This window comes from Urocitellus parryii, chromosome 3 (assembly GCF_045843805.1).
Source record: "Urocitellus parryii isolate mUroPar1 chromosome 3, mUroPar1.hap1, whole genome shotgun sequence".
Classification (NCBI taxonomy): Eukaryota; Metazoa; Chordata; class Mammalia; order Rodentia; family Sciuridae; genus Urocitellus; species Urocitellus parryii.
Window position 1 is genome coordinate 174737688 of NC_135533.1, and position 18252 is coordinate 174755939.

The window sequence follows — 18252 nt, forward strand, 5'->3', positions numbered from 1 at the left end:
TTCGGGATTGAGCCCAGGTATATTTAGCCACTAACCCACATCCTAGGCCCTTTTTATATATTTTATTTAGTGCCGCAGTCTGGCTGGGCACAATTCAGGAGCCACTTGTCAAAAGAAACGAACTTTATTTTTAGAACCACACATGCCAAACAAAACAGCTCCTCAGGAAAACCTTCAGAGCCCAACTGCCACCACCGGCTTCCCACAAGCCTCTCAACCTCTCCCACTCCTCCTGCTCTTGAGGCCCATTGGCTGGGTCGCATGGGCGGAGCCAAAAAAGCCTCCCATTGAGCAGCTCCATGGTCTGAAAGGGCGGGGAAACAGTCCAATGAGCATCACCCCGAGGAGCCAATCAGTTGGCAGCTAGAAGTTTCTGGGGCTGCTGTGAGCCAATCATCAGCTGGCAGCTGGAAGTTTGCTGGGGCCCCTTCGGCTGTGGCTCTCAACAATTTAGAGACAGGGTCTCATTCAATTGCTTAGGGCCTAACTAAGTTGCTGAGGCTGGCTTTGAACTCATGATCTTCCTATCTCATCTTCCTAAGCCACAGGGATTATAGGTGCATGCCACCATGCCTGGGCCAAGGGGAACTTTACTGATGGCATGAATTCTCAACCCAGACTTACTTCAGAACTTTGTACAACTACAGATGCTATGGACTCCTTCCTTCTGTCCTAAGAAGGAATATTGCAAGGGGTGCAACCTGTGATTCTGTTGTCCAACTGGGTTTAAAAACCTTGCTGAAATAGGTTCCTAGCATCGACTGTTTTGTATGCTTTTTCCTGTCCTAAAGTCCTACATTTCCCTCATTACCTTGTCTGCTATGAAACCATTCTTGGTGGCTCAAAACCTGTATGTACTCCTGATGTCTATTTGCTGTTTTCTCTTGAATGTCCCACTGTTGTCTTATAATTATTTTGTACAAAACTTAATTCCCTCTTCAATCCAGAGCATTCTACTGACTTCCCAATGTCTTTTATTGTTCCTTCATTCTCTCACTCTAGCTCAAACTCGACATCTTTTCTGATTCCTGTTTTACTTACCTCTAACAATATTGTTGTCTAGATAATTTTCCTCCTTTCCCTAACAACTTCCGTTGTTTTCCTATTGCCACCCGAGAGTGTTACAGTGGCTCTCCACTTCATACTCTGCCAACCTACTGCTTCTAGGATATTCTTCCTTCACAGCTTTATTTATGGCTTCTTTCTTGCTTTGAGAAGCAGTGAGTGCCATAAATAAAATCTGAAATGCTCAATTGTATATTTGAGGTCCTGAAAAATACACTCATTTCAATCTTTTGATTCCCCCCCCCCCGCATCACTCCCCTTAAATATGCTAAGCAGGTTTATTTAGAAGATGGTATGTAGAAAAGATTCTTTTGAATCTTAGCACTGCCTTTGATCAAAGGTCTGATCTCAAGGAAATTACTTTGGCCTCTTTGTCCTTAGTCACCTCATCTATAAAACAGGGAATAAAAGTAACTATTGACATGGTTCATCATAAGTACTTAACATATATGTTTTCTTTGAGGCCTGGCATCCAGAGGACCTTGAAATGTAGTTTCTTTATATTCTTTATATTCAATTTTCTCCAACTGCTCTCCCTACATGTACACTTTCTCACTTCCTTTTCTTCACTTATGCCATTTTCTCTGCCTTTCCTTCCATTTCCAGCTTTCAAATTTTATTCTGTTTTAGTTTTTTCTTTTTTACTCTTCATAAAGCCTTCTTTGACCTTGCCCATTCCAAATGCCCATAGTAGTTGGTACTTCTTATAGCCTTTATGGTCCCCCCCCCATCAGCTTTCATTTTATATTAAGTATTTCTAGTTTATTCTTACTGTATTGAAATTTCCACAAAGCCAGGGATCTAGCTGTCATAATCATCTTGTTTTTTACAGTCATTCCCAGAGTATTGCTTTGCAGCCATCATAATTTTTTTATTTCATTTCTTGATAAACCAAATTTTTACTCCCAAAGTTTAGTTTCAAAGGTTAGATTGAACTGTTTACAAGCAGGTCAAGTAAATCCCTTAGTGAATTTTTATTGAGTAAATAGGTAATATCACTCCATGGTATGCTCAGAGAAATAAAGTACAAAATGAATAACTATTTTTAGAGAAAGAACTCCTTCTCCCAACTGAATAGAACCAAAATTCTTTGGAAAAATAGCTGACTCCGAGTCTAGAAGGTTTTTTCATGTCATAAAGCAATGAGCCTATCTAACACTGCTGGACTTCTAGTCCAGAGGACTTCTAGGAGTTATCACAAGTGAGTCCCTGCTTATCAAAGATGGACAATTTGAGCATTAAACAATTAAAATATATCAAATATGTTCAGATCAGTGTGCTTACAGTGATACTAAAAAGGACAATAAAAGGGTTTTATTAACTTTGGAAGAACTTAGGAAAAATTTTATCATTCTGAAAACAGATAAAGAGAAAGGATAAAGCAGTTAGCCATCTTTTCCTGTAAAAAGTATTCCTGAGACTGCTAATTTTGTAGCTCAGTGGTGGAATGCTTGCCTAGTACACATGAGGCCCGGGGTACATCCCCAGCACTGGGAAAATAAAAAGAAGAATTTTACCTGAGGTAAACAAGTAGTTAAAGAAGGAAATTTTTCTGATGGCTGCAGTACAGCTCATAAGTGAAGACAGAATGAGAGAGAAAAAATTCTAAGACTTAGAAGCTCTATACAGAAAAAAAAAAATCAAGATTGAGAGTTCTTTTAACTATTTATCTTATAGTCAAAAGGCAGTTAATGCAGATAATTCCCCAGTCTAAAAATACTTATGCCTCTGATTTAGGTCTTGATTTTTTTTAAATGTTCCTTAGGTTTTTATGGTTACATTCATTGACCTTCCTATTGCTACCAATCATTTTAAGAGGTCTTTCAGACCATTCTTAAGTGTAAAGTGGTATTGACCTTCTTAATTCTTATAGGTTGGGAGATAGGGCCAGACTACAACATAACCCCAGAGTTTCTGTCCTCCATGGGGTCCAGGGACTCTTAACAGTTTTAAACTTACCAAAGTGAACTGGGCCCTCTAAGTAGTATTTGTGTGAAGAGGCAGTAAGAAAGGCTGGGTGTATGCACAAAGTAAATATGTTAACTCAAGAGCAAAATAGGTGGTCTGTATAATAAGATAACATAGGGGAAAAAAACAGACAAGTAGCAGTCAGCACTAGTGTTACTCTGATATTTAATAGCCTCATACCTATAGCAGGCAAGTGCAGATTGTTCTTCCAGATGCCTTATTTTCTCAATTCATACACACCTGGTTTTTATGTTTTTAACATTTCTGAAATTTGCATATGTCTTATAAATATATGTGTATATTTAATATGGCTGTGTTCCAGGGGCCCCCTCACCCTCCCGGGAAGCTATTTAAGTATTTTTCTGTTGAAAATCAAAAAGATAGCTAACATTTCTGTTGTCTGTGGATCTGGTTGACATGAGATCTTTCCAAAGGCAGGATTGGATGGACCAGATTGGCAGCTTAGCTAGACATGGTCTTTCTTTGAACTGTCTCTGAAACTGTGGCATTCCTATTTTGCCCAGCCAGTAATAGCCCTTGGTTTACCTCAGAGATTTATGTATCAGTCATTTGCTGAATTTCAGGTTGGTACATCTGTGCAACATAGTTCCTAATGTAATATATCATCAATTATCAGTTCTGGCACTGCAGTTTTGTTTGTAACTAGTTCCCTTATTTGAAAAAAAAAACATTTTAATAACCATTTAAATATATTGGTAAAATGTAGTTTTAACAGGATTTTCATCTTATATTGTGCTCTTGTATTTATTGTAAGCTCTTTATAGTAAATCTTTGGTGAAGCCATAAAGTTGGGATAAATCCATCCCTTCCTTGTCTTCTGCTAGGGAAAGAAAGGGGCTGGGTGGTTCTTATAAATGATGGTGAACCCTAAAACTTAGAAACATCTTTATCCCTGAGTAATGGGAGCTGTAAAATATTAAGCATTAATATGTTCTTTGACATAGTAAGCTTTTATTCAGTTTCTACTTTGTACCAAATGACTATGCTAAGGACACAGGTTTAAAAAGTGAAAAACACCAAATTCTTGCTGCCCTCAAAGAGTTGAATCTAATTGGTGAGATGGCAGTTGTTTAAATGATAAATAATCACAATGCAGTGTGCCTAAGTGTTACAGGAAGTAAATATAGGAGACTGTCTCTTTGGTGAAGAATCAGAAAATTGTGAGCCTTTAGGATAAGTAGTATTGGTCATTTAGGCAAGGGAACAAAGGGCATCACTGACAAAAGGGATAGTTTGTATAAAAGCCATGGGGTTATAAAAGTAAAGTGTGTGTAGAGTGCAGGTAGCTTGGCTTCTAGGAAGCCTATGATGACAGTATAGAGGATGAATCCAGAAAGGAAGGAGCCACATGGTTCATGACAGTGATTGCTATTCTATGCATCTTTGAATATTATCTAATAGCTAGGCAGGTGGGCACACGCCTGTAATCCCAGCTAGTCGGGAGAATGAGGCAAGAGGATCTCAAGTTCCAAGATCAGCCTCAGCAACTTTGCAAGACTCTGCCTCAAAATAAAAAAATAAAGGGCTGAGAATATAGCTCTGTGGTCGAGCACCCCTGGTATCACAAGGGAAAAAAGATGGTCCAAAGCCTGTGGTCTCCTTTTTCAAATGGGATTCTTTTAAAAACACTGAAATACAGAAGACTGAGGTAGGAGGATAGCATGTTCAGGACAGCCTGAGCAACTTTGCGAGACCCTGTTTCAAAATAAAAAATTCAAAAAAAAAAAAAAAAGACTGTCTAATAGGTGATTCTTGATCTGTTAGCACTTTTTGTATAATCGACTAATGAAGATCAATATTGAATAAACTGCCCTGAAATCCTTAAATTGAACACACATTACTAGATGACAATCATATTACTTCATGTTTATAATATTGTCTTATGTTGTCATCCAATAAGTTGCCCCAAATGCATTAGCTTTGTTCTTTAATGTCAGTTAAATTGAAGTGTAATTTATTCACACATCAATTTTACATATACAATTCAGTCAAGTTTGACAAATGTATATAGTCAACCTAACCATCACTCCTCTTATCATTATATGGTGTATTCTTATCAGCCAACATCAGCTTTTAATCATTTTGTTGAACTAGATAATCAATGAGACCCTGGAAAGTACAGTATCTGAGGAATAGGGAAATTTAAAAAAACAAAAACAGTCTTTAAACGAGGAAGCAATTTTTTTTTCCCTATAAAATCCAACAAAGAAGCTCTGTACAAGTGCTTCATTGGGGTAGGTTTATCTCTTGAAGTCTTCAGTAGGAAAAGGAGAAATTGAAAAACAATGATGTGAAGCACACCTGTAATCCCAGAGGCTCAGGAGACTGAGACAGAAGGATGGTGAGTTCACAGCTAGCCTCACAACAGCAAGGTGAAACCCTGTCTCTAAATAAAATACAAAATAGGGATGGGGATGTGGCTCAATGGTCGAGTGCCCCTGAGTTCAATCCCTGATACTCTTCACCTGCCGCCATCAAAAAAGAAAAGAAAACAGCTGAGCATGGTGGTACACACTCATAATCTCAGAGATTTGAGAGGCTGGAGCAGGAGGATTGCAAATTTGGAGCCAGGCTTGGCAATTTAGGGAGACTCTGTCTCAGAATAAAAAGAACTGGGGATGTAGCTCAATGGTAAAGTACCCTTGTTCAATCCCTAGTACTACACCAAAAAAAAAAAAAAAAAAAGCAAAATAAAATTTTTAAACTGAACTGAAAGAACCTCCCATGTGAGTTCTAGCAGGCATCTCTTGTATATTTACTACCATAGAATTGTGGAGGCACTTTCACATATCTGAGGTCTTGTAACCAGCCACCAAACCAAGGGAATCTGCCCAGATTGGCTACCTGCTTGCATAAGAAATAGGGGAATGGTAGAAAAAGAAACAGAAATTTCTTTGTCTGTTTCTTATGTGAACAGCTGAACCTGGCTAGCTGGAATCTAGGCAGGTTCCCTTGCCATGGCTGCAATAAGAGTCTTGGTTTCCTTGCCCATAAAATGGGGGATATAATGGTATATTCTTAACTGTATTCTGAAGAATTTTAGCATTGTGTGAGGTGTGGTCAAGGACAGGAGAATTAGTAATAAGGATTATGTTTTAAAGGAGAGTCAAAGAAACCATGTTTGATGTTGGTAAATAGGGGGCAAAAGTGCCTTTTTCCTTTTCAGTTGCATTTCGACATGTTTGGCTGACTATTTATTTATTTATTCATAGAATTGGATATTCAGTCCCTGTTATTGTTATAAAACTTATCCTATCTATCTGTAAGTAAATAAATAAATAAATAAATAAATAAATAAATAAATAATGTAGGATACTTTTTATAATAATTCATTCGGTAATTCTTCCTTGCAATTGTGGTTCATTATGGACAGGGATATTTCTCCTGGGTAATATTGTCATTAAGTCACCAGACTTATTTTTCCCCAGAAGTTACTGCTTTTAAGAATAAAATATACATTTAGATACAAGAGATACAAAGTTTTATATTTTTAAACAATTACTTCATGTTATTTGTTTGTTTTAACCAGTTACCCATGGGTGTATTGTTTCCACAATAAAACTTTTTCTACCAGATGGTATGGAAGCCCGGCTCCGCTCAGAGTGAGTATAATTTAGTGCTGTGAAGTTTTTGGATTAATTACCTTGGATAATATTAGAAGATGATATGATGCTAATACTTCAGGGTCATTTTATAATTTTATAATATCATTATTACAAAACTGATGTGGTGCTTCTTGAAATATACTTGTTTAAATTGCTTTTTACATTATTTGCAATTGGAGTAAATAATAATGTACTCGGGGCAGAGGTTATTTTATTTCCAAATGTAACTTTATAATTTATATTTGGAAGGATAATTAGTTACTTTCCACAATGTTTAGAGTATGTTATTGGTGAACAATAACATCTTCTTTGATCTTCATTTAAGATAGAGCTTTGTCAACTGTGATTAGCTTCATCAACTGTGATTGCCTCTGAAGTTAATAGCATTGTCATCATTTTATAGGACCTTGGTGATGATAATATAGTTAGTAGCTTATTTTGTTCAGTGTATAAGTACACTTCAATCCTGTCCTTTTCAGATTAACATTATACAGTGTTGAAGAAAGTTAAGCAGTATTTAAACGTCAACTTTTTTTTATTGGGGGCAGGTAGGATCCCTTGAATATAGTAAACGCTTGTTTCTAGACTCAGTATTTTCTGTCCATCAAAAGCTGTTTCTGGCCAGGTGAGGTGGTACATGCTTATAATCCCAGCAATTTGGGAAACTGAAACAGGAGAGTCACAAATTCAAGGAGAGTCTGGGCAATTTAGCAAGATCCTGTCTCTAAATAAATAAATAAATAAATAGGGATGGGGATAAAGATCAGTGATAAAGTGCCCCTAAGTTCAGTTCAGTGCCCACCCTCCCCACCCCCCTCACCCCCGAAAAAGCAGTTTCTATTATAACCTCTTTTTTTTTTATTAGCAACTTGTTTTGGGTTACATGACAATACCTAGAAGTTAGAATAATGTGTTGGAAAGATGAGGCAGAGAGAGGCCCTTCCATTACTGAGATAGTCTGCTTTCTTTGATTTGTATCACATTCTTTACACATCAATTAGAAGAAGCTACCTTTTTTTTAAAAGATAGTTGAAGCAAAGCAGAAAATATTTTAAACATTTTTAATTTAAAGCATTATTTCCTATTTTAAATTAACTTAATAAAATTGCATTGAATTTTAGGAAATTTAACATAACAGCTTTTATTATGAGTCCAGAGTTTTTGTTTTAGAACTAGTCAACAGATGATGTATGGCTTTTTAAAGAATTTGATATTTGTATTTGAGAATGAGATTTTTCTTTCATAAAGTTGAAAGCTTTGAGCAGTTACATAAGGAGTTATCTGTTCTCAGATTCCATCTAATAGAGCATGTGAATTTTTTCAAAGTCTGATTGCATGACTTATGTCCCTATTGCTCTTGTTTCCCCAATCCTTTTAATCTTTGTCCCTGTCTTCTCATAGTTTCACTTTCCTTATATAGTTAAATATTAACACCATTCAAATTTTTGCTATAAATTTCATTGTATATAATTGGACTTTCTAAAGAAAATGAATTTTGAACAGGCAATTCTCTAAAGCTGGAGTAAGATTGAAATAGTCTTTAGAAGTAGATAGTCCAGTTCAAAAACCTGACATGACTTATTTTGTGATTTAGTTGGGCCTCAGTTTTCTCATTTGAAACATGAAGATGTTAATAGTACCTGTTGAGCAGTAATTAGGGGGATTGTGAGGATTGCATACTTAAAGAGTTTAGTGTATTATCTGGCATATAATAAGCCCACAATGAACATTAGCTGTTTCTGTTATTATAACCAAATTTTTATTAACAATGTACATGGTTTTGGATATGCTAGAATACCTAGAGTTTAAGTCCACTGTGTAAATACCATCAGTGATTTTTAAGGTCTTCATTAGGTCGTTCTCAGAAGGCTGACTTTTTTCTTTTTTCATTTTTGTTATATTGCATAAATAATTTTTAGATGGTAAGAAATGGAGAAATGCTGGGCACAGTGGCACCTGCCTATAATCCCAGCAACTCAAGAGGCTGAGGCAGAAGGATCTCAAGTTCAAAGCCAGCCTCAGCCACTTAGCAAGGCACTAAGCAACTTAGTGGGACCCTGTCTCAAAAACCAAACAAATAAACAAACCTGAGGGTATGTCTCAGTGATAAGGTATGAGAGGGTTCAATCTCAGTACCAAAAAAAGGAAGAAGAAAGAAAGGGAAAGAAATTGCTTATCATCCCATTATTGAAACATTAAGTAACAGTTTTCATTTTCTACATTCCCTTTTTTTGGCTTTTTGTATTCATGTAGATTTTTTTAAAAATTTTTTTAGTTGTAGATGGACACAGTATCTTTATTTACTTATTTTTATGTGGTGCTGAGGATCGGACTCTGTGCCTCACACATGCAAGGCAATTGCTCTACCACTGAGCTACCGCCCTAGCCTGCATGTGGATTTTTAAAGAACTCAAAATAAACCATATCCAAGGTAGTTTTTGGAAAATACAAATATCATTTATGGAATGTGTTGCTGAATACTTAGCTTTTTTTGTGTGTGTGTGCTGGGAATTGAACTCAGGGCCTTGGGCATACCAGTTTTTTCTAGCCTTTCATTTGTTAGTCAGATTTTCATGGGAACAGAAGAATTTGTACTTGGGTCTCTGGGAAAACTGGTCTTAAAATTCTTGTTAATACTATTTGCTTCCATTTAGGCATTATTAAGTTCACTCTTCTATATGCACATATCTGAAGAGAAAAGGATGTATATTCAAAGTGGTTATCTCTGGGTACTGATATTGGATAATTTCAATGTATTTCATCATGCTTTACTTCATATATTTTCATAATCGATATATATTGCTTGTATAATCAAGAAAGGTAAATGTATGGCCAGTGCAGTGGCACATGCCTGTAATCCCAGTGGCTAGGGAGGTCAAGGCAGGAGGATCCCAAGTTCAAAGCCAGCCTCAGCAATGGCAAGGTGCGAAGCAACTCAGTGAGACCCTGTCTCTAAATAAAATACAAAATAGAGCTGGAGATGTGGCTCAGTGGTTAAGTGCCCCTAAGTTCAATCCACAGTACCCCCCCAAATAAATAAATTTATGTTTGAAATGTCTGTTGTAGTTTTGTAGTATGAAAGTGAAAAACTTAAATTGTACATAATTTTTTTAAACCTTCACTAGACATCAGCTTTGTTAGATTCTGTGATAGTTTCTGGGGATGCAGAGGTGAATTGATAATAGTTCCTGAGACACAGGTGTATAATCAGAGAAGTACAGTATAGGATTATATAGGTTCAGGATATCAAGGGTGCTGGTACTTAATATTCTATTTTACAAGTCAGTTTCTCAGTTTTTACACATGGTTAGCCACAGGAATCTGGGAACTTTTCCTAGTCAGGTTTTAAGCTCTGGCTGTCACTTTAATGGATTCTAAGTTGTGGAGTGATAACAACCAGTAGATGGGTGGCGGCCTTGCTCTATGTCCCATTGCCCACCCTCATCTCACATATAGTATATGAGCATTGTCAAATAGAGACCCTGACTTCCTCAACTGCTTATTTCTCATGGGAGTGGTCATAATGATCAGTTGTTCCTATATTTTCAACACTGTTTTAAGCTCTTTATTTATGTTAACACATTTAATACTCAAAAGTAACCTAATGGGATTGGTTTTATAATTACTACCTCCATTTTATGGCTGAGGAAGCTAAGACCTATCTTTATAAGGCAGTGTGCCTTTCAGCTAGTAAGTAGACCGAGAATTTGAACCCAGATAGTACAGCTTCTAAGCCTGAATGCTTACCAGCTACTCTATTACCTGTCAATAGATTTTTATCAGGGCAGAAATAAAATTAGTACCAATTAATGTCATTTATTTAAATTTTTTTCTATTTTGTGTGTACATGTATCGGAGGTTAGTACTGGGGATTGAACTCAGGGGCATTTTACCATCAAGTTACATTCCCAGTCTTTTTTTTTTTTTTTTTTTTTTTTTTTTTGGAGACAGTGTTTTGCTAAATTGCTAAGGCTGGGCTAAAGCTTACAATTTTTTTTACCTTAGTCTCCAGAGTCACTGGGATTATAGGCACCGTGCCATTGTGTGTAGTTTAATGCTTTGTTTTAAGTAATATTTCTTTTTGGTTGAACTTTACTTTTTAAAACTTTCCATATAGGAGTGTTTTAATTTTAAAATAATTTATATGTTGTATATAATTCAATTGGATGATTTAAGTAGTACTTCTTTTCTGTATGAAATCAAGGAATTTACCATAACCCACAATAAGTAGTCGATCCTCAAAGAACATTTAGTACATTTTGAATTTAAAAATTTGATGTGGGGCTGGGATTGTGTCTCAGCAGTGGAGCGCTCGCCTAGCATGAGCAGGACCCAGGTTCAATCCTCAACACCACATAAAAATAAAGGCATTGTGTTGTGTCCATCTATACCTAAAAAATAAATTTAAAAAAATAAATAAAAAATAAAAATTTGATGTTAGAAATACATTAATGTATAAAAAAGTAAGTTTTAATATGTATTACTTTATTTTCTACTGATTTCATCCATTTATAAAGAATTGAAAGTTTCATACTCTTTTAATTATATGAGGGCAAATGTATCAGTTTTGTGGTTTACGATATTCTGGTTCTATCATGCTGTGTTTCCTCTGTTGTCAGGAAATTAGATAAAAATTCTAAATTTTACATTTCAGTGTCATCCATGCTCCATTACCAAGTCCTGTTGACAAAGTAAGTTGCTAATGGTTATTTTTTCCTAAACTGTGCTTTTAAAATGTTTGTTTTTAATATGCTTTACCTAGAATTTATTTTACAACAAAACATGTGAAGTGCATATAACTATACAGTTAATTTAATCTTCTAATCTTTAGTATCTGGAGAATTTAGAATGAATGTTTCTTTGGAAAAAAATGTCTTGTAATTTTGAGTAAACTATTGACTGTGTAGACTAGGAGTACCTGTTTTGCTCTTAGCCAAAGGTAAGAAATGTTAGCTTTTACTTTTTTTTCTGAATCAGTTCTGTCTAGAAATTTGTTGAAGCATCTACCCAGTTTAGTTTACTCAAAATATTACCCCTAAAGGAAAGTAGCACAGAAATATGAATTTACAGAAATTATTCCTTTATTATCTTTGAAGGTCAGTTTTAACACAGTTTGATTAGAAACTGCAGTAATTGCTTGCTACAAAAACATTCTTTTTTCTGTCAAGAGATAGTGCTGTCATTGGTAAAGAGCATAAAAACCAACAAACAAAAACCCCAAACAAAACATCTTTTTCATCATTTAACATTAATATAGATGTTATTTTCTTAGTGCAATAATTAAACTATTGGGGGAAATATTTTGCATCTTTTCTTCCATTGAGTGAAGAGCAAATGCGTACCTGAGACTGAAGTGGTCTCTTAGATTCCTTTATTAGAATTAAAAAGAGGTTAATCAACTTCTGCAATGCCAAAAATTATTTCAGAAGTAAATAATGGTCTTACTGATCTAGGACTAACTTTAAAAAATAATGCCAACTCTTTTAGTCATCATATTAATAAAAATATACTTTCTGTGCTTAATGAGGAATAATATGGTAATCAACTAACACAGTGCTTATTAGTGTTGAGGATGTGGGTAGATATTATAGCAACCAATTAAGTGCTCTTCTTTTTTTTTTTTTTATGCCGTGATTCTATTTCCACAGCCTTGCTAGGCTGTGCAGTAGTGCTCGCCTATAATTCCTGCAATTCAGGAGGCTGAGGTAGAAAGATCACAAGTTTGAAGCCAGGCTTAGTAACTTAGTGAGGAAGGGCTGAAGATGTAGCTCAGTGGAAAATCACCTCTGGGTTCAATCCCCAGTACCACCACCATCAAAAAAAAAAAAAAAAAAAAAAAAGTATATATATTTCACAGCCTTGAAAAACTCTTCTAGAAAGTGCCTCTTCTAATACTCTTGGATTCTAAACAGTTTGATTGATTTGTAGTATTTAAGCACCATTATTAAGGCTGGGGATATAGCTCAGTGATAGAGTACCTGCCTGGCATACAAGAGGCTCTGGGTTCAATCCCAGTACTGCAAAAACAAAAAACAAGACTAAACACCATTATTTTCCATCTTTTCCAGAAAGTGTATTTATAGTTGAAAGGGGGAAAAAAAAAAGAAAAGAAAGACAGGTCTGGCTGGGATTGTGGCTCAGTGGCAGAGCACTTGTCTCACACACACATATGAGGCACTGGGTTCAATCCTCAGTACCACATAAAAATAAATGAATAAGATAAAGATATTGTATCTATCTTCAATGAAAAAATATTTTTAAAAAACTATTTTTATTACCCCTGACCATTGAACATTGATAGATTTTATGTTGCCCTCCCTGCTTCAAATAACATCTTGAAGATGGTTACTTCTAAATGAATTGTGAGTTGTTGACATATTGAAGAACTATTTAATGATGAATCTTAAAGGGAAAATATGTTCATCTCTGGATTTAGGAGGTTTATCTGGATTAAGAAAATACTGGATGGCCTTTATACTATAAATTTGTGATTCAGCTTATCAAGGAGTGTTTTCATGAGTAGCACTTGTTGTACCACTAAGGAAATCAGTTAATTTGAAAAATAAATTTATGTGCATATTTAAATAGACATTTCAAGGAATTGGTCTTAATTTTGTTTTTCTTTTTCTTTTTTCTTCTGTCTTTAATTTCTTTTATGAAGTTATTTCCTGTGACTGTTGACACTTTGACTTCTTTTTCTAGGTTGCTGCTAACACTCCAAGTATGTATTCTCAGGAATTATTCCAGCTTTCTCAGTATCTACAGGTAAAAGTAAACTTTGAAAATTCTTAGTCTTTAGAAGTACCATTAAACAACTTAGATTTTATTTTGCCGGTATGCAGATAGAGGATAAAAAGTGTTGGCTAGATACAAGTACAAAAGAAATATCTTTTCAAAGAAGAACAAAGGATTAAAAATAGTCTTATGAAGAAAAAAGAAGTCAATTGTTAAATACAGAGAACATAAGCTTCTGTATAAGATTTTTTTCTTCAATATGAGGAAGTTCCAAAACAGTTTTTTTAATCTATAGATGGCTTTTAAATAAAATTAGACCTGCTAAATAATAATATCATTATATTTTGGGATGCTTAATAATGTTAATATCACATAATTATATAACACTATTGTACCCTAAGTTCCATTCTAGCACTTTACCTATATTAAGTCATTTAATCTTTACAGCAGTCCTATGATGCACATATTTTATTCCCACTTTTACAAATGGAGTAACTGAGAGACAGGAAGATTTAATAACTTACATAGTATCAAACATCTAGTAATGGATACATCTAGGATTTGAACCTAGTCTGTGTTTATAGTGATTCAATAGTCAGACCTCTGAGTCTGCTATACTGTGCTACTGGATACATAGAAAGATTTATTGATAAAGCAGATACTTGGAATGGTCTCCTGAAGCAGTTAATGTCATATTTAAAGAGTAATTCAAATCTTTAAAAAGCCAACAAGTGTTTTTTTTTTTTCCTGGTTTATGTAGATTTGGGCTGGATTGTGGTGAGAGAATAGTTAAGGAAAACCCTTGATTAGGAGTTTAGAGATTGAAGTCTTTTTCTTGGTTCTGCTACTCAGTTAATTCTGTGTCTTTGGGTGAGTTATTTTACATGTGTAGGCTTTCAGTTGTCTTTTGTTTAAAATTATAGAATTATTCAATTATTTACAGGACTCAATGACTGAGAGCAGTTCCATCTCAGTTAAGAACATACACATCTGTAAAAATGATCAGAAAATAATGAATGAATTAATTAGATCTTATCTTACATCAGCCATAAGAAAATATTTTTGCACATTTGTATTCTAATCAGATTCTCTAGATTCCATCCCTGACTTTAATTTCTGATTTGATCAAGAAAGTTGTTTAAAATCTTTGGACCTCATTTTCTGCAGCTCGGAAAAGGGTAGAACAATACTACCTCACCAAATTGTGAAAAATATGTAATTAATACACATAAAGCACTTAGAACAGTGCCTGGCACATAGAATATATGCCATAAATGTCAGTAGTCATTTACCATTCAATAGGAAGGCACCTTAATTGATTTAGGTGTCCTTATTAGAGGTAGAAGAAAACTGAGATTAATTTGGTGTACACTTATTTTTTATGAGAAATATATTAATATATTTATATTTTCTGAAACTATCTAGTGTTGTTAATAGACTTTAATGCCCTGACTCAGAGTCTTTTCGTCTTTTTGTCTGTTCTTTGAACATCCACTTTGAATATGTTTAAATCACACCCCACAGTCTTTTCTGTACACATTCTTATTGTACTGCTGAAATTCTAATATAAATTGTGAACCTTTTGAATAAAAGCTGGAATAGATGCATTTTATGTCATAGAACTAAAAAGACCATACCTGGAAATACTATATTTCTGTTAATGTGGTTCAGAATTAAGAAACTAATGGAATTGAAGGATAAGTGGTGAAATTACACCATCTAGTGGAGGTAGATTTTTGTTTTTTAGTAAAACATTTTATGTCTCTTTAATTTCCTTATTATGAATGTTTTAGGAGCTTAAACATGGCAAATAATCTCTTTTAAAGGTATACAGTTTTTGGGCTGGGGATGCGGCTCAAGTGGTAACACACTCGCCTGGCATGCACGCAGTGCTGGGTTCAATCCTCAGCACCACATAAAAATAAAATAAAGATGTTGTGTCCACTGAAAACTGAAAAATAAATATTAAGAAATTCATTCTCTCTCTCTCTCTCTCTTTCTTTCTCTCTCTCAAAAAAAATGTATGCAGTTTTAGTATGGATTCTGAGGTGGTATGATTTTTAAAACAAAGTACTTATATTCTGATTAGGCAAGATTTCTCATAATCATTATTTATCAAGGATATAAAGAGCAATAAATGGCTTTAAACGTCAAATACTATGTTTAAAGTGTACATTTTTCTATTGAGGTGACTCAAAGCCAGTAGGATAGTACATGTTCTTTGTATAATGACAGTAATAGAAGGTCTAAATGTGCCAAAATCAAAACAATCCTGTGAGCATTTCACCTTGACTTCTAGTGAAGGAGACTGACCTCATTAACAGCTATCAAATGTTATAAGTCACCTAGAAATCAGACTTTGCTCACCAATATCTTTCTTTGTAAAATATTTCTTGGAGCTGCCAAATATAACTCCTTGGCCTCTAGATTGCATGGAACCAATATTTGGTGGATGCAGTTTATTTGGGATATTAATTCCTGCTCAGTGACATGTAGTTAGGGAAAAGACAAGAACACCTGAAAATGCAATAGATTATGAGAGTAAAGTAGTCTCTCTTTAAATACACATATATTTATATTTAATAACATGGTTAAACGGGAAAATGTGAAGCTATTATTTAAATATATTGTGCAGTTAAGCCATTGTAAAGTAATCTTTGCTGGTCAGATTATTTTTTCTTAGTTTGTGACAAATTTGTTCTGAAGTATATGCATATTTGTGGGTGTGTATGTGTGTGTAATACAAACCTACAAGATTTGTTAGCTTTTTAGAGTCTACATTTTTTACAACTCATTTTCCAAATTAGGAAAAACAAAACAAAAATAAGTAAGTGACTTGTTCTGTTGTGGGGGGAGGTTGCAACAAGAGTACTTCTAACTTAGAGCCCAACAGATAAAGCTAAAACAATGTGGTACATATATACTTAAAAGGGTTATTAAGTTTTAAATACTTTGAAATGTGTCAAGGGGATATAAGACTATATTCAGGAGGTACAGAAAATTGATTATTCTTCAAAGGAATCATGATGAGTTTATTAGAATCTCTTTTGTGATTTTTATAATATTAGGAGGCCTTACATCGGGAACAGATGTTGGAACAGAAGTTAGCCACACTTCAGCGGCTACTGGCCATCACCCAAGAGGCTTCAGATACCAGTTGGCAGGTATTCCAGTAGCCTTTATATTCAAGAAGCATTTAAACAACTTAATATTTCATAGGTGTGGATGAACCAAAATTAAAATTTTGTAATAATCAAAGGAAAGGGAGCGCTGAGGTGTAGCTTGGTGGTAAAGTGCTTGCCCAGCACATGTGAGGCCCTGAGTTTGATCCGCAGCACCACGTAAAAATAAATAAAACATAGATATTGTGACATTCTACAACTAAAAAGATAATTTTTTAAAAAAATAAAGGGGGCTGCCCATGTAGCTTAGTAATAGAGCGCTTGCCTATTATGTGCATGACTCTGGGTTCAATCCCCAGTACCACCAAAAAAAAAGAGGGGAGAGTTATTTCCTAACTAAAGAATAGGTATTATGCCAGGTTCATGGAATACATACTTGGAATACAAGTGATTTCGGAGCCTGAGGTAGAAGGATCAAAAATTCAGTATTAACTTAGTAAGACTGTCTCAAAATAAAAAGTTATGCCCAAGCATGGTGGTGCCAGCATTTAAACCCAGTGACTTTGGAGGCTGAGGCAAGAGGATTTGCAAATTTGAAGCTAGCCTCAGCAATTTAGGCCCTAAACAACTTAGCCTCAAAATAAAATATTAAAAAGGACTGGGGATATAACTCAGTTGGTAGAGTATTTGCCTTACACGCACAAGGCTCTGGGTTCAAGCACCACACACACACACACACAAAAGTGCTGGGGGCCAGGAGCAATGGCACACATCTGTAATCCCAGCAGCTCAGGAGGCTGAGGCAAGAGGATTGAATGTTCAAAACCAGCCTCAGCAACTTAGTGAGTCTCTAAGCAACTTAGCAAGATCCTGTTTCAAAATAAAATATAAAGATGTGGCTCAGTAGTTAAGCACCCTAGATTCAGTTCCTGATACCAGTACCAAAAATACATAAATTTAAAAAATAAAATAAAAAGGCTGGGGATGTAGCTCAAGTGGTAGAGAACACACCTGGGTTCAGTCCCTAAGACAGCACAGGGGCACTGGGGGGGAAGCAAATCAAAGTGTTAAAAAGTTAGCATTTACAGTGGATGTTGATCAGTTTTATAATTTTATTTATTTTGATGGCTGTAGACCTTTTTGATATATAGGTTGTTTTTTTTTTGTTACTCTGGGATTTTATTTATATTTAATTTTTCTTCAACAGGCTTTAATAGATGAAGATAGACTCTTATCACGGTTAGAAGTTATGGGAAACCAATTACAGGCATGCTCCAAAGTAGGTATTTAATCTGTTACATAAAGAAGAATACATGGGTTTTTTATTATTTTTTTATTTACTTTTTGTTATTTTGAGTATACGCTAAAACTTTTGTACATTTTCAACATTCTTTTGTCATGAGAAATATCAAACATACATGTAAGTAGAAGGAATTGTATAATGAATGTCAACAACTGTCTTTTTTCTATTACAGTTGATGTTTATTGCAAAAACTGGGTCATTTGCCCTCTCGAATTTGTCTCAATTTACGTTGTTATTTGAATATTTTTCTAGCTCCTGTACACTCCATAAATTAGTATTTTGATCTAGATATTTGGTTTAATTTAGGGTGTGTGTGTGTGTGTGTGTGTGTGTGTGTGCACGTGTGTATGTTGTTGTTTTGTTTTTTTTTTTTGCCAAAACTTCATGGATAATAATGTGTTTTTTTATCAGAAGATAATACATTTGCCTCAAT

The 18252-nt window shown here is 34.9% G+C and overlaps 1 protein-coding gene across 24 annotated transcripts in view; it reads left to right on the top strand.

The window, feature by feature from the left end:
* Slmap (sarcolemma associated protein) overlaps nucleotides 1-18252 on the top strand; it is a 149603-nt gene that overhangs the window by 67095 nt on the left and 64256 nt on the right. For all 24 annotated transcript variants that reach the window (XM_077796216.1, XM_077796223.1, XM_077796220.1 and 21 more), the window contains exons 3-7: nucleotides 6584-6656; nucleotides 11314-11350; nucleotides 13362-13424; nucleotides 16463-16558; nucleotides 17724-17795. In XM_077796216.1, coding sequence (XP_077652342.1) covers nucleotides 6584-6656; nucleotides 11314-11350; nucleotides 13362-13424; nucleotides 16463-16558; nucleotides 17724-17795 — 341 coding nt within the window. The remainder of the gene's footprint in view (nucleotides 1-6583; nucleotides 6657-11313; nucleotides 11351-13361; nucleotides 13425-16462; nucleotides 16559-17723; nucleotides 17796-18252) is intronic.